The sequence below is a fragment of the Macrotis lagotis genome, chromosome 1, assembly GCF_037893015.1.
Source record: "Macrotis lagotis isolate mMagLag1 chromosome 1, bilby.v1.9.chrom.fasta, whole genome shotgun sequence".
NCBI lineage: Eukaryota > Metazoa > Chordata > Mammalia > Peramelemorphia > Peramelidae > Macrotis > Macrotis lagotis.
The window spans coordinates 402,091,033-402,112,496 of record NC_133658.1 but is presented as its reverse complement, the minus strand read 5'-3'; the positions used below and the strand labels follow the sequence as shown (position 1 = coordinate 402,112,496).

General features: G+C 35.9%; 1 protein-coding gene and 1 long non-coding RNA gene across 6 annotated transcripts in view; both read right to left on the bottom strand.

Moving 5' to 3' along the window:
• LOC141506156 (uncharacterized) overlaps positions 1–14,053 on the bottom strand; it is a 29,455-nt gene extending 15,402 nt beyond the window's left edge. The window contains exon 1 of the long non-coding RNA XR_012473780.1: positions 553–14,053. This is a non-coding gene — a long non-coding RNA (uncharacterized LOC141506156). The remainder of the gene's footprint in view (positions 1–552) is intronic.
• A 1,538-nt stretch (positions 14,054–15,591) lies between these two features.
• The window catches only part of CSNK1A1 (casein kinase 1 alpha 1), a 52,701-nt gene continuing 46,828 nt past the window's right edge, over positions 15,592–21,464 (bottom strand). For 3 of the 5 annotated variants that reach the window (XR_012473777.1, XR_012473778.1, XR_012473779.1), the window contains one exon: positions 15,592–20,783. Coding sequence is in view for 2 of the 5 variants with exons in the window: in XM_074212664.1 (XP_074068765.1) it covers positions 18,142–18,149 (8 nt within the window). In the remaining 3 variants the exon portion in view is untranslated. The remainder of the gene's footprint in view (positions 20,784–21,464) is intronic. The other 2 variants (XM_074212664.1, XM_074212665.1) reach the window with 1 other exon arrangement.

Genomic DNA, 21,464 nt, shown 5'->3' with positions numbered 1-21,464 from the left:
ATTACAATCTAGCCATGTCACATCCCATTATGGACTTGTGCTTTTGATTTCTTGAACTGAAAAAAAAAATTTAGCTTCAAAGGCAAGGTACTAATCAATTGTTCATTATTGTAGGAAAGGAGTCAAGAATCCCACAAGATCTCAAGAAAAGAAAGGTATTCTCCTACATTTATCTAATTATTAGTAAAGTAGACTTGGCTAACTCATCTTCTGAAAATTAAAGGTGTGTGGACATTAAAAAAATTCAAATTCATTTTTGTTAACATCTTTTGTTTTTACATCACCTCTATTTCCTTTTCTCAAGCTCCTCCCAAGAATCATTCCTATAGCAAAGAATGAGAAATCAGAAGAAAAATAAGTTAATCAAAAAGGCTGAAATTATATGCAGTGCTCACAAAGTCCCCAAATTCATCAAAGGAGGTGAGGGAGGCAACTTCTTTTGGAGTCAACCTTGGTCATAATTTCAGAGCATTCAGCTTTGTGCTGTGGCTGCTGTACTTTCCATTTTAATATTTTTGTATCATTTTATATCATTTTCCTGGTTTCACTTACTTTGCATCAGTTCATCTACATCTTTGCTTGCTTTTCTGTTCTGCCAGGATCCACTGCTTAGTACAACAGAGTGATTCCCTCACCTTCACATATAATGACTTGTTATTCCCCAGGTGATAGGCCAGCCAGTTCTCTTCATCTATACGAAAGGACTGCTGTAGCACAGATCCTTCCAAACATCTTCAGCATCCCATTCTGAGGTTGGATCATGTTGTAGAGGTTAGCCTGGGTTCTCAAGCAATGCCAGCCCAGGACAAGCTCTGGCAGGTTTTCTATGCTTGAGAGGCTTTGAGTGCAGTCCTGGCAACCGATGGGATCTGTTTGCAGAACACAAACCTAGCTAAGTCCTAAGAGGCTCATCACCAGCAGGCTGGCCACTTTGGGATGAATTCTTTAGCCATAGCAACCCATTAAACAAAGAAAAATACAAACCATCCCTCAGCCCAGGGCTGGCTCCCTTCCACTTTTGCCCAGACAGTGACAGAGGGCTGGGGCAAAGGGGGATAAGAATCATAATTTTCAGACCATTTATAAACATTAACTTAGTTCCATTATTTCACTACATATGAAATCTTTGTACCATCAAATAAATATATTACTTGAAGAGTTAAATTCCACCAATTTTCACATTCTTACTAATACATTTAACCTGAAGACAAAAGTTGTGTCTAAATGAATGACTCAACCACTCCTTGGAGAAGAAAATAGTAGAACTGATTTTACTATGTGTCCAAAGGAAACCAAAAACATATCAAGGTCATTTGGACATCTTGTATTGCTGAGCTCAGGATCAGCATGCACAGAAAGACACCCAAGAAAACAATAGCAGATGAAGTAGGTCACCCACCTCTTGCAGAAGCGATGAACTCAAGAGTGGAAAGGCATTTTTTCAGACATGATCAATGTGGACATATTGCTTAACTATTCCTATTTGTTACAAGGGTTTGTTTTTTATTTCTTTTTTTCTTTTTCTAATGTCAAGGTGTGGTGTCGGGGGACAAAAAATTAGATTTTTGTCAATTTTTTAAAAAAGAAAATTAAAGAAAAAAGGAAAAGAATTGAAGCTTCGAGGCTAACAGCTATTGCAGGTGAAGAGGGAAAAAAACTCATCAATAATAGGTAGCTAGATGGATAGAACACTGGTCTTGGGCTCAGGCAAATCAGAGTTCTGAACTATCCTCAAGTCACTTCTAGGTAAATGATCCTTTTCCAAAGGAGAGGTCCTGCCCAACCACACAAAGTTTTGCCAGTAGAAATAGTCTGGAAGGTTAGGAGTCTGACTCCCAGAGAGTGAACACAAGCTTACTCTCTTATGATTCACTGTATTGCTGTTTTTGATAAAACTGTCCCCTCCAATCCTATGAGCAACTGGAGATTATTCCTGTCCTGGCAACAGAGAAGTAAGGGAGGGACTAGTTATTCTATCACCCCTTCCCATTCAAATAGCTAGAAGGCACCAGCTGTTAAACATTGCATTACCAAAAATGGGAGGAAATGAGTGCCCAGTCGTAAACTTAATTTGAACACTCTTTCAAATTAAAAAAAAAGTTATTTCCATACCCACAGTTGAACACAAAAGGATTCTACAGAAAACTAAGAACCTCTCATTGAAGGGGTTTCAACCATGGCAGGAAAACTCATAACAAGACACCAGGAGAGTCAGAAGACAATGCCTCAAGACTCAGAGGTCATTAAAGGAGAAGATAGAAGTCGTCCAGATTAGTTCTGAGGAAGGGGTGATGTCTTGATGAAGTTACAAGGTCTAGCCTAGGCCAGGACCTGGGCTAGTATCCTTCCAGGGACTTGAGTAAGCACACAAAATGCAGTTCTTTTCAGTTAGAAGCAGTGGCCCACATTGAGTGGGGAAGTGACTGCAACTTGTCTGTCCCTCCATCTCTGCCCCCAAAGCCTCCTCAGCGGACCCCTTCCCAACAGGGAGGAGAGGGAAATTTCCCCCAGGCACCTCCTCCTCTTGACTTGGTTACCAGGGTTTATGTTTCCTATGGTTTTCTTAATTAAGGGAGCACTGGATTTTAAAGACTGATTTTGCACCAGGGGAGCCCTCTCTCAAGTTTAAATAAATGGCCCTCCTCCTCCTCCCTCTTACCCACCCCCCAGAGATCAACACTTGCCCTGCAAAGATCAGATAGCTGTTGGCATATATCAGTCACAATACAAGCTCCACGGAATAGATTTCTTACTGTGTTGACCTATATCCTAGCAACAAGGGGCTATTTGGATGCTGTTCATCTACCCAACCCACTACTTGATCCCTGGGCAGGGTGGGCAATGACAGGAGGCTTTTGGGTCAGGACATGGTGCATGCCAGAGGCTCCATGGGGCAGCACAGTTGAGAGTTATGGTTCTAACTTTAGGCAACACATTCTCAACTGCATACATTTTTTCTGGCTGTTTTCCATGCCTAGGATTCTTTCCCTCCTCATCTCTATCTCATGGCTTCCTTCAAGTCTCTGCTAAAAGGGCACTGTATGCAAGAAGACTTTGTTTTCCTTCTAGTGTCTTCCCTCTGAAATTATCTCCAATTTTCCCAGTCTGTAGAGTTTGTATGTCTTCACCTTTGGACTGCAAGCTCTGTGAGGGGCCAAGGAAGCCCTTAATAAACAGTTGTTCCCAAATCACTGCCTTTCTTTGGACTTCTATTGCTCCTCTATGACAGGGGCAAGTCTGCAATGACTTCTTGGGGCCCTTTCCAGGGGTTCATGTAATCACCAAAAATGTATGAGGTTCAAGGTCTCTTCCAGCTGAAAGGACTCATAGCCACTTAGTGAAAAAAAAAAGCTAGTCATTCCTTTTTTGACTCACTCCCACTGGCAGCCAAACATTTCTGAAAATTCAGGTATTCTCATGGTTAGACTAGAGCAGACTGGCTTTCAACACACAACTGTAAAAGGCTTACATTAAGGCACGCATATGGCTGCTTTTCGGTCTAGAACATTCTAACCAAACTCTACCAATGATCCCCTCCACACCATTTTAAAAATGCCTCAAATTATGGAAAACGGTAAAACCATCACTTGTACAAAAATGTTCATAGCAGCTCTGTTCGTGGTGGCAAAGAACTGGAAATCAATTGGAGAATAGCTGAACAAACTATGGTATATGTATGTGATGGAGCACTATTGTTCTATTAGAAACCAGAAAGGATGGGAATTCAGGGAAGCCTTTAAAGACTGGCATGATCTGATGCTGAGCAAGATGAGCAGAACCAGAAGACTGTATACCACAAAAGTAACATGGGGGTGATGATGAAACCTTAATGGACTTACTTGCTCATTCCATTAGTGCAACAATCAGGGACAATTTTGGAGTATCTGTGATGGAGAATACCATCTGTATCCAAGAGAAAGAATTATCTTACGTTATCTTGTAATTTTTCTACCTCTTATAATTTATTTTTTTTCCTTAAGGATATGATTTCTCTCTCATCACTTTCAACTTAGATCAATATATACCATGGAAACAATGTAAAGACTAACAACAGATTGCCTTCTATTGGGGGGGAGTGAGATTAGTGGGAAAATTTTAAAATTCAAAATAAATAATTTTTTAAAAATGGATCAGGAAAAAAATATCGTTCCCAAGATGAGTTTTGGAGTGGCAGAGTCAACAAAGGGTCAGGGTGAGACATTTTTTTCCAGCCTAAAACAACTTGTTGACATTGTGACCTTGAGGTGTTGGCTGGTCCAGAGAATACCCATAGCAGCACTGTAGACCTTGGAAGAAGTTATGACAGTGGCAACAGAAGCAAAGTTTCAGTCCAGAGACTGGTCAGAAAGAGAATATAGGGGGGATCCTTTGCTGGCAATGGGTAAAAGCTAGAACTGAATGACAATTCTATTGCCCATATGAATGAAGGTCTGAGTCATAGTCACAGGGTGGAGAATACTTGTGGTCACTCTATAGGGAGCAGGGAATTTGGTCAGAGTGACAAAGCCAAGAGGAGGGCTATTGCTTATGATTGCAGAGGAGCAGGGGCCCTTGCTATATATATAAAGACCAAAATCAAGTTCACAAGAGCAGTGACCAGCCTCTCCCTGGATCACAAAACCTTGAAAGCACTGAAAATTTGCAAACCCCCCAGAACTAGCTATGAAAACAGTAGCATCTAAAAAGCCTGTTGCTTGGGACAATGCCCCTCCACCCTAAAGTGAGCAAAACTCAACTTTAAAGTTCAAATTCAAGAAAAAGGCTGAGAAAATGAGCCCACAAATAAAACAAACAAAAAAGAACCTGTTCACAAAAAGTTACTAGTGTTAGAGAAGATTAAGATACAAATTCAGTAGAAGACAAAAATTTTAAAATAACACAGAATTTGGCCTACTGGTAAGAGAGGCACATAAATTCACTGAAAAAACTTCTTAAAAAACAGATTTGACCAAAAGGAAAAAAGGTACAAAAGTTCACTGAAGAAAATTTCTTAAAAATGTGAACTAGGCAAGGTAGAAGAGCTAATGACTCCATAAGATATCAAGAAACAATGGAAAAAAGTCAAAAGAATGAAAAAGTACAAAAGAAAATCTGAAATGTTTCATCAGAAATATTACTGACTTCAAAAATAAAAAATCAAGGAAAGATACTTTCACAAATTAATGAATTACCTAAAAGCAATTATTTTTAAAAAGGAACCTAGACATCACATTTCAAGAAATTATTAAAGAAAACTGCTCCAATTTCTTTAGAGCTAGAGAGTCAAATAGAAATTGAAATAACCCACCAATCACCTCCTGAAAGAGATCCCAAATTTCAGAGCTCCCAGGTCAAGGGACAGATAGTGCAAAATGCCATAAGCAAACCATTCAAATATGAATGACACACAATTTAGTAATTTTCACCTTAAAGGAGGGCTTGGACTATCATCCCATAATGCAAAGGAGCTAGGATTATAACTCAGAATCAGCTATTCAGCAAAACTAATAGAAGAAAAAAATGAACATTTAACAAAATAGAGGACTTGCAAGTATTCTCAATGAAAAGATCAGAACTAAATAAAAAAATACAAGATTCAAGAGGATAAAAAGGTAAACATGAAAGAGGTATCAAAGGATTTATTAAGACTAAACTGCATTTCTATGAGTAGAGAAATTAGTCTAAATAGAAGGTAAGGGTATGAGTTTGGATCATCTTAAAAAATGAAGTGAGAAAGAGGGAGAGGGATGTATTGGGAGCAAGATATAGAATGCAGAAAATTTTCTCACATGAAAAGTTTACAGTGGAGTGAAAATGGGAGGGGGGCTATAAAATTCTGCTTATTCTTTGACCCAGAAACATCACAAAGTCTGTATACCTCAGAGATCAAGGGGAAAGACCTCTGTATAAAAATATGACAACTTTTTTTGGAAGCAAAGAATTGGAAATTCAGGGAATATTGATCAGGTAATGTCTGAACAAGTTGTGTTATACGATTGTGATAGATTACTATTGGGTCATAAGAAATGAGTAAGGGAGATGATTTCAGAAAAATGTAGTAAGATCTATGTGAATGAATGCTGGGTGAAGTGAGCAGAAACCACATCAATGGACACAAACTATTAAAGACTTAGCTACCTTGATCAATACAATGATCAAAGAAAATTCCAAAAGACCTCTGATAAAAATACTATCCACCTCCAGAGAAAGATCTGATGAACTCTGAATGCAAATTAAAGATTTCTCTATTTTTATTTTTTCAATATGGCTAACATGGAAATGTTTTGTATGATTTTACATATATAATTGATATTTTGCTTGCCTTCTCAATGGGTAGGGGAGGGGCAGGAGGGAAAACAATTTGGAACTCAAATTTTTAAACGTTAAAAATAATTATCTTAAAAATTAAATCTCACACACACACTCACTCTCTCAATCCAACTCGCACATACAGAAGGGGAAATTGAGCTGTTAAAAAATTCAACCAAGATCTCAAAGCAAAGCTGTGACGGAGCTAGGACTAGAGCTCAGATTGCCTGATTTTACATTTTAGGATGCTTTCCACCACATAATGAGACTCACCTTCCACCTGCTATAAGGCAGCATTCCTATGAGTGCTGCACAGAAATATTAGTATAGAAGATGGTAAAAGGGTGTTGACATTCTATGCTAAAAGAAAGTAAATGAAATACAAATACAATTGTGACACTGCAGAACTTTTGGCTAAAACAGCTTTGTTTTAATGCCTAAGCAGAACAGCCTTCTAGGTAGGGCATTGCAAATATGCAATTTACAAATGTGAGCAGATATGTCCTCTTCCAATCCCTCCATATTAGCTGAATGATATTGGGATCTTAATATTATGGAGAACATAAAAATGAAGGTGATGTTTTTAAAATCACTAAATTAGTTTTAAAGAACAGACCAGGGGCAGCTAGGTGGCGCAGTGGATAAAGCACCGGCCCTGGAGTCAGGAGTACCTGGGTTCAAATCCGGCCTCAGACACTTAATAATTACCTAGCTGTGTGGCCTTGGGCAAGCCACTTAGCCCCACTCGGCTTGCAAAAACCTAAAAACAAAACAAAACAAAAAAACCAGACCAAAAGTGCTACACATATATAACTTTTTTTTCATGAGTGGAAAGGGTCCTACAGTCTGGGTTTAAATCCCAGTTCGATTAAGGACCTGTTTCCTACAGAATGGGCAGATCGACATATAGTTAACATTGACATACATATGTGTAAGGATTATATTTTTGTTTGGTTTTCCAATCCTAAATCCTGTTTTGGACTAGACATCTAGAATTGGAAGGTGGGAAGTTATGGAACAAAAACACAGGTACCCTCCTCAATGCCATATATCCACTAGGCATTGCTTGAGCAACTCATGGAGGGGACTGTATAAGGAAGGATGATCTCTGTCCTTAAAAGAGCTTACACAGTGTTATGGAGTTGGAATTGGATTAGATCTGAGAGGTCTTCCAGTCTGACCCCTCATTTTGCAAATGTATATAAGGATGTTTTTAAAAACGCTTTGATATTAATATTAAATAGCAAAACCAAAATCCATAAAAACACCCAATCAAAACATGGTATGCCAGTGGAGCCTAAGCTCAGCCTTGTCGTACCAACCTGGAAATGTTGGAAGTATGGTCTAGCAATCAACACTCTCCCCATCACCAGATCAGCCTAACTGATCAGTGGCTTCTCCTTCCTCTGTTCCAGGCAAATTTCTCTGGCTTTCTTCTGTGCCTGGAATGTCTTTTCCTCATCTCCCCTTCTTGGCTTTCCAGGCTTCGAGTCCCAACTAAATGCCAGATTCTTCAGGAAGCCTTTCTCAACTAATTCTATCATCCCCCCACCCCATTACTTCCCATTTTTTTCCTATAGTATGTTTTCCTATTGCCTATAAATGGTACAGGCTGTAAGCTTCATAAGGGTAGGGACTGCCTTTTCCTATTTATTTTAATCCTTAATGCTTAGCACAATGCCTAGAACATATAGGCACTTATTAAATGTTTATTAATCCAACACTCCAAAAATGAATTGTTTCAATAGAGAACTGTATCACAAGGTAGTAGAAGCTCAGGGGCAGTGACAGAACATGCACCAACTTAGAGATCTGCTCTTTTTCCACTTTAAATTGAGGATGAGAAAGAAGTGACTTGCCCAAGGTTACCCACTGAAAGCACTAGAATTCCGATCTCATTATCTAGATTGTACTTTTTCAATAATACCATTCCAATCTTAGCCTGTAAATGCCTATGAAAAAAGAGCTTTTTTCCCAATAGTAGGAATGCTTCCCTAAGAATAACAACTGCCTATCCCCAAGCTTGAATAAGAAATGTAGGCACAAAAAGAGAATTTAAGTCAATTATGGCTGAAAAGAAAGTTTTCTGCTGTAATTTAAGTAGGAAAATACTTCTAGGGGCAGCAGTTTGACACAGTGTATAATGCACCTCACTGGCCCTGGAGTCAGGACAACCCCAGTTCAAATCCAGTCTCAGACTTTAATCACCTAGCTGTGTGACCTTGGGCAAGTCATTTTACCCCATTGCCTTATTTAAAAAAATAACAAAAACCACTTAGCAAGCTTAAGAACTTTAACTGTAAATATGAGGTCTATTTTTTAAGACAACAGTAATGGACGATGTTCTTTTGCCATAGATTGTCCAATACTGTTATATTTTGATCATCCCTAGATTATACTGTAGTAATAAAAACACTTCCAAAACCAAAAGGAAATTTGTTGGCATTTGAACAACAAATTTGAACAGGAATGCAAGTTCCCCTTTCAACAATGGAAAGGTAAAGCTGTAGAATAAAAAGCCTTGGTCTGGGTATTCAAAAGAATCCATCCTGGAGCTTCCTTTCGGTTATTCATGTGATTTCAGAGGTCACTTTACTTTGTTTCTTCCCTATTTCACAGAAGGAACAAGACTGGGTCATTAAATTCTGATATTCTATGATTTCACTGACCTTATAGCACATATAAATCATGACTGACAGAAAAATTTTAAATTCTCTTGGAAAATAACCAAAACTCCTCAAATCAGTTTCTAAAAAGGCAATGCAAGCTATCACAAACAACCTAAAAATGCTTCAAATTAGATATGAAAATTTAAATGCCAAATTTCACACTTTTCATCTTTAAGATGAGCTTTATAGCTACCTATATACACATAATATGCACTCTCATATACATACACATGTATATGCTTACTTTATTCATTATTATATGTATTAGATTACAAGACCTAATTTTGATAAGAATGGAGTACAGGAAGTGAGTGGGATGGTTGTTGGGGGTGGGATGGAGATACACCAGCCAGTTTGAGATAGACAATGTATAATGGGAGTAACAGTGCCTGCCTTCCTAAATGTTTGTAAGGATCAAATGACAGTCATAAAGCACTTAGCAATGTCTGGGTAAGTACCTACTATGTATCTCCCAGAATTTCCACATTTGAAGGAGACTGAAAGGTCAGCTAAATCTAATAATTTACCTGAGCAGAGATGCTTTCTATAATATTCTCAAGGTATTCCTTGAGGTTTCTCACTGTTTTGAGCTCTAGATGTGATTAAATTATCTTAAATGGAACTATAAACAGCCTGTTTGTAACTTAGGACCAGAATACTAGATTCAAAGACGGCACTTAAAAGACCTGTTAAGTACAATCACCTAATTTTACAAATGAGGACCTTGAGATTTAGAAAAATTAGGTGACTAGTTCAAATTTTCACAATTAGGACAGGATGCAATACCAAATTCTCAAATTCCCACATCTATTTTTTTTAATGGTACAAAACTTCTGTTCGTTGCCCATTTAAAAAGGGAAAAAGTAGCTGACATTCCTATAATGCTTTAAGGTTTGCAAAACACTTCATACATTTATTTAATGCAACCCTGATGGTAAGTTTTGGGACTCCTGGAATAAGAAAAACTGAGGCAAAAGGTGAAATGGCTTCCAGAATCACCTGTTGTCAGTGGCTGGCGCTACTTCTGAGTTGTCAATCTATTCATAGTCCCCTCAGTACAACAAATGCGCCTACTCTTCACCCTATATCTGCACTTATGCAGAGAAACATTTTCACTGCTGTTATCCTTCTCAAGTCAGTGCCTGGAACTGAACACAATCCCCAGCCCCTAGGGTGTTTCAACAATGCAGAGTGCTATCAGGTCCCATGCCCTCAACATCACTTCTGGGAATGCAGCCCAAGAGCTCATTGCCTTTTTTGGTTTGCTCTGAGGTAGTAAGAGCACTGATGAAATCATACAAAGTAAGGTCAAATCTCAACTCTGCATTGTCTATTGTCGTGTGGAAAGCTTTTTGAGCCTTAGTGATGGGGGTGGCAAAGCTGAGAGTGAAGGGATGAAAGTTCATTTTTTTTCTTGTTCTACTTATTTGTAAAGGTTAATAAAAATTATAAGTTGCTGGTTAAACTAGAAGGGCACTGAAACCTCTAGGCCCTTTTTCACATAGGTTAATTTTTAAAAATTCATGTAAAGATATTACATGTAGGGCAGCTGGGTGGCAGTGAATAGAATGCTGGGCCTGAACTAAATAAAGTTTTCCAGAATTCAACTTGTGGGCTCATTATACTAACTAGCTGTGTATCACTCAACTTTTTTTGTTTATGCAAATATAAAATGAACTGGAGAAGGAAATGGCAAACTATTCCAGTAATCTTGTGAAGGGAAGTCCAAATGGAGTCTCAAACACAAGAGAAACCAAATGAACAGGGCAGATTTAACATTATCTTGTCCATTATAGAACAATGCTTTACATACAGCAATTTGAAGCAAATCTTTTCTTTTGATACCCATTCAAGACAACATTCCAGTTTGGTCAACTCTTTCTGAATTGCTAGTCTTTAATCTGTTACTCAAATCTGCAATCTTTACAATAATTCCGTAAAATGAATGTATAACTCACCGTGTACTCATGAAATCATATTAATTTCAATTTAATTGAGGCTAATACACATCCCTTCCAGGTTTCTAAATATTGAAAACATTTTTGATTGGTTTTCAAAGAAAAAAAAACTATTAATTGTACCAAAAGTGCTAATATTACACTTGGTGATCTATGTATTTCATCACCCTATGCATTTTTGAGGTGTTCTGTGCCTCAGCAGATTGTGGGCCAAAAATTAATTTCCTAATATAAACAAAGTTTTTGAGGATGCTTGGACCCAAAGGTCCTAGATATACTTAAAATGTCTATCATCTGACTGGCCACAGAGCAAATTTTTCCAACAGCAATGCTGAAGCCATTTAAAAAGTTGTAAAGTTGTGGTAATTTGTACTGGAGATTGCTGTAACTCACATTGTAGATATCTTTAAGTGTTGGAGTAAATGTTAGCACATTGCAACTGACTTACTTAGTCTAGATTTTCAAGTCTACTCAAAATTTTTCCCTCCATATAGAATGAGTCATTAAAAAAAAAGGCCACTCCATTTCCTACCACTTTCTGTATGATTTAGACTAGGCAATGCAAACTATTCTTAGATTTGAGTGAAATAGCACTTTTGGTACACTCATTTTCTAAGTGAAGTTTGCAAATAAACAGAAAACTGAAAGGTTTAATTATGAATTTTGAATGTACCACACAGAATATAGTAAAAAGAAGTTTAGGAACATATTTTCCTCTGAAATCTATTCTCTTAAAATCTATTCAAACAGGTCAAGATTAATTGCAGGAAAGGAGAAAATTGGAAAATTTCTCTTAGAAAATACCAATCCAAACAATTCTGGATAAACTGAAATGACTGAATTTGGTTAAATGCCAACTTAGTCCAATTGTTTTCCAAAGGAAAAACAAAATATTTTAAGGAAACAAGTGCAAAGAAAATATGCTAAAAAACTCACCTAATTTTAAGTAACATCTTTGACCTACCTAAATTTTTCAAGAACCAATTTTTTCTATGCTTTTTGCCTTGCTTTTAGTATAACTACATAAATGTATGGTCATACTTAAACTATAAAATAGCCTAATAAGCACCCAGTCACAACTTTCTCAGCAAGGTTGTAGTTCCCCTTGATTCAAACCAGTTTAGGCAAGATAGTGCAATCAATAATGATGGGGCGGGGGGGGGGGGGTCCTAATGCCAGTTCAAAATCCTGCCACTTGCCAGCTATGTAACCTAATAGCAATTAGCACAATCAGTCTGAGCATCTTTAAGCCGGCTCCATTAATCCATAAAATTAAACAGTTAGATTTCATGTCATGTAATTTATCTGTTTTGGTGAACTTAACTAGTTCTTAAGAGGATTTTCTTAAAATTCCTTTGATACATTTATATTCCTTACCCTAATCAAAGGCATTCTTGGTTTCTCTACCATTCTATTTATCAAAGCAGCCAATAAGCCTATGAGGTGAGAATTTAAATAGAACTGACTGTACTACATGGGGTCATTATATATATTTGAAATGGAAGGAATCTTGTGATCATCTAAGTCAAAAATCCTTACAGATAAAGAATCTGAAGCTCAGAGAGGTTAAAGCTACATTTCCAAGGTCATAAAACAGTAGCTAAGGTAAGATTCAAATTCTTTGGAATTCAAACTTTAAATTGTAAATTAATGTATTAGTAAGGATTTTAGTCAAGGCAATAAAAGAATTGGGCTAGCCACTGGGCACTTTTTCAACCAATTACAATGAGAATTTCAATCTTCATTCTTCTCAATCATGTGCCTGTCATAATGAGACTTGGGAAAAGATGGCCTGCCCATTTAGTGATAGCAAATTACATCTTTGAGCTTCAATACCCCCCGCCAAGATATTTTCATTGCCTCCTTCATGGGGCTCCTGAGATCATGAAACACAAAAATATAAGCTAAGTCTTGGTGACTAGTATCTTTAAGGTGGTAAAGGGTAAAAAAAAAATGGAGAGGGTCGGTTGGCAGCTTCAATCACCATGAACATTAGTGGAAATAAGATATAAAACTAGGTACTAGTAGCATTAAAAAAAATACTTTGGAAGGGTCTAGAGATAAAGTATTTCTTTTAATGGATTACTCTAACGTATTATGGCCCTTCCTGTTAAAACTAATTACATTTCACTTAAACCAATTAACTGCTAAAGGTCAAGACATTAGACAATTGGCAAATTCATCAACATTTCTTAGAATCAACACTCTTTAGATTTACTGTTTGCTTTAAAATAAGCATGGATGACCAAATTATTGTTTCCCCTGACAGAAGTATACAATTTTTTTAAACCTGCTTATTCAGCATTTTTTCCTGATTTGGTTCAAAAATTTTAAATTTTCAGGCATAATGATCATATACACCCTAAGATTCAAGCCAAGATATTACTCAAATTGCAAATAACTGGCTCACTTAGAAAATGGCAGGTTGAACCCTAACTTGAATATTCCAAATTAAACACTTTTATTATAATATGGCAGGCTCCTGTAAGTTTAATAAATGCTTTATTAAACAAAGCCTAGATGCAGAAATCTCACCTAAAATGGCAAATCAAAATATATTCTCTATTTTTTCAATAAAAACTTTTAGATGTAAGGGTAGATAGCCCTGTTCTAAGTTATTAGAAATATTCAATTTACTTTTCTCAACTGCATGAAAAGCACAAAGTTTCTATGCTCTGGGGCAAACCCCACCTACAAATACGTAACCTAGTTCTGGCACTGTACTATTAATAAACTGTACATTTCAAAGCAAGGCTTTTTAATACTTAGACCTGAAGGAAAAACTATATACTTTTAATTACCCTGCAACAATGATGAATCCAAGCTGTTATAAGAGTATATGTAAGCACCTAAAATTCAGGGCAAATTGTAAACCAAAGGGAGCACTAGGACAGTGAATAGCAATTTATTAATTTCAGACTTTAGTAAAACAAATCTTAATTTTATATTTCTATTTTCCTTTAAATTCTCTGTAAAAAGTTAAATGTAAGTATTTTCATGGGGGCAGCTAGGTGGGCACAATGGATAAGAGGACCAGAGTTCAAATTTGCTCTCATACTTATCACTTACTAGCTGTGTGATGCTAGGCAAGATTTCTCTCACACTCACGCACACACACAGAACCCCCCCCCCCCCCCCCATCCCATCCCCATGAAGCAGCTAGATGTAGATTAATGGTATATATATATTCATCTGAGTCATCTCAGAGGATTCAGGTCACTTCACTTGGCTTCAGTACTTGAAGTGACTGTTGAAATCAAAGGGAATAGTTCTACATTGGGACTGATCCCATATTAATGAAAACTTCGGGACTTTACTTTTTAAAATAGCGAAGTTCTATTACATACACTCATGTCCTATCCTTTAAAATAAAATATCCCTATTTAGATATTCAAAGGGTTTGTAGAACCACTTCCATGGCTTACTTTATCCCAGACATTCATTTTCGGATTTAACTGAATCTAGTCCCCTTAAAATGTTCAAGCAGAGACAGACACAGGGCAACTGCAAAATAAACTAGGAGTACTGACTTGTCTTACTCTGATTCTTAAAGGGAAGTCCAATATTACTTCGTTTTCAAAGATAAAAAAAATTTCTATTTTAAACTGGCAATTAGCAAAATCAGTCATGCAAATTACATAAGCAAATGGACATTTCAGTCTTTTGCTCTGAGATTTATCCCTTCCTCCCATATTTAGTTTAAAATAGAAAATGCTACGGAATAAGGTGCTTAAAACTTCTGACAAAAATTATCAATAACAAATATTTAACAAGTTAAACACATTCACAAGTAAACTGCTTATCTTTACTGGCTCCACAAAACACATAATCCTGTGCTTATGGGTTCCAGACTCTCTTCCCCCACCCACCACAAAAACAAGAAAACATGAGCACAGGGCTACTTCATAGGAATCATGTCCAGGAACACAAATATGATAATATTCTGTGTGAGGATCTATAACTTGCATTATTTTGGATTACTTTTAAACATGTGAATGGTAATCAGAAAAACCAATATTGTGGAATTATACCCCATTAGGGTAAACATGAAACTTAAGACAACTTTATAAAGTTCAATATAACTCTAAAAAGTTCAATCTCAAGTCACATGTGATTACATAGATTAATGACTTAATAAACTCCTGCCACTTGAAGAAAAATATGCTAAACTTCTTTCTTGTGTTCTAGTTAAGAGAAAAAGGATAGATTTTGCTATATGGTGACCCAAATTAACTTTTTTAAATTACCTAACTTGCACTCATACATGTTTACTTTGAAAAATGTACAAGCAAGTTGGGTTATTCAATTCAAAACTTGTTTCTTAAATAATGAACACTACAACATGTGAACCAGTGATCCAATGCCCTAATGAGGGAAAATAACTGAATTCAGCTGTATTGTTTCTTTCAAAAATTAAGATGACACATTGTTTTCTTGCCTCCTTGAGGTTCACTCTGTTAATGAGAGCAACAATTTAAAAAGTCCTTTTATCACAAGAAATTTGCATTTAAGAATTTAAGGGAATACACTATTGACTAAAGCTTTGTTATAAGGGGAATAGGACAGTATTGCTAATGTCAGTATGGCAGGGACAAACGAACCTCATTTAAAAACTCACCAGTGATAAATTCACAGTAAAAACAATTCCTTCAAAGAGGCATTTGTAGGCCATAAGATCATATCCACAATAATATGGGGAAGAGATAACCAGACTCTCCCTCCACTTTTATTTGCTTGTTATTTCTTCCCAAACAGAGACATTCAAACAATAGTTAGAATGGCCATCTCCCAACATTTTTTAAACAGCACCTCCAATGGGTGAACAAAGTAGGAATAACCTAGAGTTCAGTTGAGTAAAGCCACTGTCGAGTCATAAGTGGTCAGGTTGTCCAATTTCAGAGTGTCTTGTCTTCAACTTGTACCATCATTTTAGTGGAAAAGCGTAATTAATATTTTGTTCAAATGAGATTCCTCTCCAGTCAGGATTTGTTTGTGCATTCACTGAATTTCAAATTCTTCTTTTGTCAAACTGTGAAGAAAAGGAATGGTAGCTAGAAGATGAATGGAATTCCAGCTCCAGCTGCAGATGGAATGACAATTCACTCAGGACAAATACCTACATTTTGATTTACAAAGCTAACAGTCTTAAATCTGTAACTTAATTACAAACGGACTACACCACAACCTTTTCAAATGGCAAAAATACAAAAAGGTTTTAAGTGTTACAAAAATATTTCAGAAAAAGTGCATAGTCTAAGTGCATAGTAAATGAAAGTACTGGAAAATATTTGCCAGAGGAAGCTCAACTTGGTAAAACTTTTAACCAAGCCAAACTTTTTTCTTTCCTTTTCTTTTACACAAACCATACTTAAAAATAGCTTTATGAGAGTGATTTCTAACTAGATATCAAAGAAAGGGTTTATTAATAAAGCAACTAATACTGTAACAAGCTAGAAAGGCTGGGAAAAAAAACAAGCTGACTACCCCCAAGAGCTCATTTATTAAGATGCTTGCAGTACTGAAGTTCTGATATATATTTTTATATACCTTAATGGCTGGATGTGGCAATCATGAAATTATTGCTAAGGCCATTTTCAAATTAAAAAACAAAACAAAACTAAGCTGGAATTTAAAGGGCACAAAACTAAACCTTAACTTGTGTAAATTTACAGTCTTAACAAAGTTAATGTACAAAACACCACATTTACACATAGGCATCTGGTAGCATTTTCAGACAATGTTTTTTTTAATTTATTCTGACATGCTATAAATGAATAAATTACACTGTTTAGAGGATTACCAGCAATCAGAAGTAATTTTTTTTCTTTCCGCTGGGTCAGAGATAAAGAGAAAAAGAAAACGCACAAATAAGCTGGAAAAAGCACTCACACACAGGCTGCCTTGGAGGATTGGGGATAGTAATCATGAGAACACCAAAGTGTGAGGCAATCTAAGAACAAGAAACAATCTGGTCATAGCCATTTCACAAGAATTTGAAAGAAAATCTCTGTTGTTTGCAAAACCCTTTAACATTTCCATTCTTATTTTCAAAAGGAACAACACAAATCAGTCCAGCTGTTTAGTCAATGGCAACACTATATCTACCAACACCAGTTCTGCAGTTGCACTACTAGGCATCGATGCAGGAACTTAAAAAAAAAAAAAATCAAGAATGCCTTCTCCCTTGAGGAAAAAAAAATACAAAATTTATTTCTTTAAAAAAGGAAAGGGTACAACACTAAATCTAAAATGATCTGCAAAAGAATATGACTTATTTAACAATGGCCATCAAGTAGTCTATTAAAAAAAATGGGGAGATGTTGATTCTATCAATGAATTAGCAAGGCATTTCTTTAAAAAAAATTTTTTTACACAAATATTTTTTAGTTTTTAATGAACTTGTAAACAAAAAAGTTCCCATTTCAAAATAAAAACAAAATCCCAGGTCATATAGATGTTTACAGTGATTACATTGATCTAAGCAACTTACATACAGGTTTAGTTGTAAGATGTTAACTAAATTTTTGTGACGAATATGTGGTTTTTCTTTTTATACCAAGAACATTATAGAGTTAATGCAGAGTCCTAAAGATAATCTAGTAGTCACTAAGTTTTTCTTAAGTCTTCACTTTTAGATGCTGTTAATTCTAGCACAGTAAGCAGGCAGAGTCTTTCATATGCTTAAAAACTGGAATCTTTGGTTGCTACCATGTCAGCTGACTTGCACATAGAAGCCAACAATTTTAAGAATGTGTAAGTTTACAACTTTCAAACCCTAGGAAGGGAAAAAAACCCCTAAGAATGCACAATTGTGAACATTTACAATTATCACAACTGTAGTTGAAAACTGTTCATGCCGTTCTTCTGAAACGAGATCTCAAAGCAGTGTAGTTCAAAATAAAAGGTAACAAAAATTGGCATATGCACAATTTCTCCACCACTTGTGTCAACCATTTAACTTTTCCACTTGAAAAAATGCAATAGAAAACTGGACACCATGTTTCACTATCTCAGTTAATATTCACAATTACAGCGGCTACAACTCAGGATGCAGCATCACCAACGCTGACCAGAGCCAGTTTATAATGAAATTAAGTTCTTTACACCAAGAAAATGGTTGCCCACAACCACTGGTACGTGTACATATGAACTAAAATTTCTAGATTTGGGGAGTAACAAATCCTGCTCTGATCATCTGCTCTGCTTCATCTGTTCCTCTTCATTGTTTAGAAACCTGGGCAAAAGAGACAGAGAAAAGAGAAACAAATTAATTCAAACTGAAAAAGAGAAACCATACCCAGAGCAGGGGAACTGAGTCAAACTAAATATTATCTTAAAAAATGTAATCTCAATTGTTAGTCTTTGGATCTGTATTCTGAAAGTTAAGAATTCCCCTTCCTAACTGGATGGCTACATATAAAATGGTGTGGCTCTAGAGCCAGACAAATCCTCTTTTAAAGTTACTTCAAGGTTAAGATATAATTGTCTAATGGTAGTCAATAATCAAAACAAAGGGATTTTTGATTAGGGTTAGTAGCCTAAATTGTTGATTGCTTTAATTACGTAAATGAGCTAATGTTCATCAAACTGGAATAAATCAATTTTATTAAGCATAAAACTCATTTGAAATTTCTGCTTTTTATTCTACTGAATTTGGATGGGTGGGGGAATCTGATCAAGAAAGTATGGGTTGCACCTTTGAAGACTGTTAACATCCTAGATCTTCCAAAATGTCTTGTTTTTCTACTAAATCCTTTAGGGTTTAATCAGTTTCTAAAAACTGATTATGACTATGTTGCTTAAATTTAGCTACTTATCTATAAGATTTCTCCAATTTACAGTGACTAAATAACAAATTTTTATGTCCATTATATCTTTGGTACTTTCATTCTACTTTCAAATAACTTATACCTATCCTACATCTGGATTAAAATATTTTATACTTTCATCTTTAGATTATCTTTTTCTATAAATGTTAAATTACATTCTACTTTAGAGGCATTAAATTTGTGAAAATGCCTCACTTTCCCTTAAAAGTGACTGAGAGAAGTTAAGAGTAACTATTGCACTAAAAAAATCCATCTGGCAAACCTAAGCGTGACATCTACTACTACACAAAGAATCTTCTACATTTTCCAAAACCACTATACATGGCGATACTGAAAATTTCCATGATATACAATTATTTTTATTTATGCTAAGAGAGATGAGATTGTGAGGCAAGAAGGTCATACCATTTAAGTGATTATTTGCTTCATGTAAAGAAAAAGCTGGCATAAGGAGGAAGAGATTGGAAAAAAGGGTCTAGCAGTCTTTCCTGAAACCAACATTGGCACACTCTGGATGAGAACAAATATGGACAGTAGTTTAAATTCCTTCCAGTAACCAATAAAACTACAACTGGTAGAAAGGGCAGAGGAAGGAAAACCCAGAAATGCCTCCTGTTCAACTGGGACAGTTCCATAGAAAAAACTAATACTTGCACCCAACATGAAAAATATAACATCCACTTCAGACCTTAACCCTTTCTTCACACTTGAAGTAAACCCTGTTTATCTACCATTCTGTGGGCTCCATGGAGCCTTCTCAGACTTTCCAACCCAATTACATCTGACCCTTCCTCACTATACTCTAGTAATCTGTCTTATTATTAACTTGCTAGGTAATCATGTACTTCTAAGTGACAATTCTTGCTTGCTACTTAACTCTTGAAATATTTGTTTTTTCAAAATTGTATGTTTTTCTCATAAAAAAAGAATACTGTCTGGGATGCACTGAACTAGTATTTGCTCCTTTAAATAAAAAACTTGGGATAAAGCTAGACATGCATAAAAAAAAGCCTACAGATAGATTCCTAAATCAATTCTACATTAAAAATGGTCACACTCAGTAACTTAATTTCAAAGAATTACATGAAAATTACAATTCAAGGTGAACCCAGTTCTTTCATGGCCAGCTCCCAAATTACAAGTTAATTAACTGGAAATGATGGTTTGTTGTTTCGTTTGGTTTTTTTAATCATAAAGTCTGCAGTCATCAATCTTTTTTTAAAAGGAATCTTAGGAAAATGGGAAGAAATTTTTAGTTATTAAATAACCAGAAGCTAATCAAACTAAAAAATGGGGTTCTAACTTCTTTTGTTAACAAAGAAATCAGATCTGTTACACAACTAAAGATTTAATTAATAGTTCATATTTTTCAGAGGGAAAAGAGAGAAAGGGGAATCAGTCTTGCTTCCCTTAAAAGCATGCAAGTTCTAATTATACAAGACCTCTGTTCATTTAATCTGATCTATTTTGAACATTCTTCTGTGCCAACTAGATCTTCTTTAGAGATAAATGTTTAAAGAAGGGCCACTGGGTCAGTGATGTTGGAAGGAGTGGTAGTTAATTACAGATTCACTTCTCCAAAAAGGGTCAAAAACAGTAGGATAACTCCACCCAAGGAAGATCATTCCTCTAGTAAATTATCCTAGGATTTCAGTGGAGCTCAATAAACATTTATTGGAGGTGGGGGTGGGGGACAGGGGAGGAAAGGAGAACCAATACGCATATCCACCATATATATAACATTTGGGCTTTGCATCTCATCTTCAAGCATTAAATACTCTCTTGAATTCTTTTTCCAGTTAGCATAATCCTTTATTCCTTGGCTTTCTTTCAGTCTAGATAAAGCCAGAAATCTCCTGGCTTCCAAAAGATAAAGGTCGCTTAAAGATGCCATCTTCACAGAAACTTCAGCTAAACTAAAGGCTAGATCCTTTTCCTCCTGGAAACAGTAAAACCAGAGCTTGAAGTTATAAGGTGATAGTCCAGAAGTCAGTGGTATGCATCTGGCTATTTCTCTTACTTTGACGTTTCTCCCAAACCTGTAAATAAATGTTAAAAAAAACCTGTCAATTCTTAATACTCAGTAGAGCCCATACATTTAATCATACACACACACGTCTATGGATTCTTTGCTAATGTTCCCTCACTATAAATTTCTACATTTCCCACTTAAAGATCAAATCAGAACTATGACCAAAAACTAGTATTAACTAATTATTATTTATCTATATTTAGCTAAACATAGCCTTAAAAGTGTAGAATTCTTTAATAAAAGATAAAATAGCAACACCTTAAAAACACAAATGGGGAGTTTTCCACTCTTCATTATTATACTGTATTTCGAATAGTTTTAATAACTCAAAACTCAATAAAATCAAACTATGAAAATTCTAGAATTTGGAATATAAGATAGCAGCATACAAAATTGAATTAATAACAGCAATGCTAAGGGGTGGCTAAGTGGTGCAGTGGATAGAGCACTGGCCTTGGAGTCAGGAGTACCTGAGTTCAAATCTGGCCTCAGATACTTGATAATTACCTAGCTGTGTGGCCTTGGGCAAGCCACTTAACCCCATTGCCTTGCCAACACTAACAAAAGTTAAAAAACAGCAATGCTGCCTTCCCACAGAAACTTAAAAAATATCCAGTTAAGTGGGAAGAGAGAGAAAATTAACCTTATTCTTATCTTCACAGTAAGGACAAGAAAGAATTAAACACAA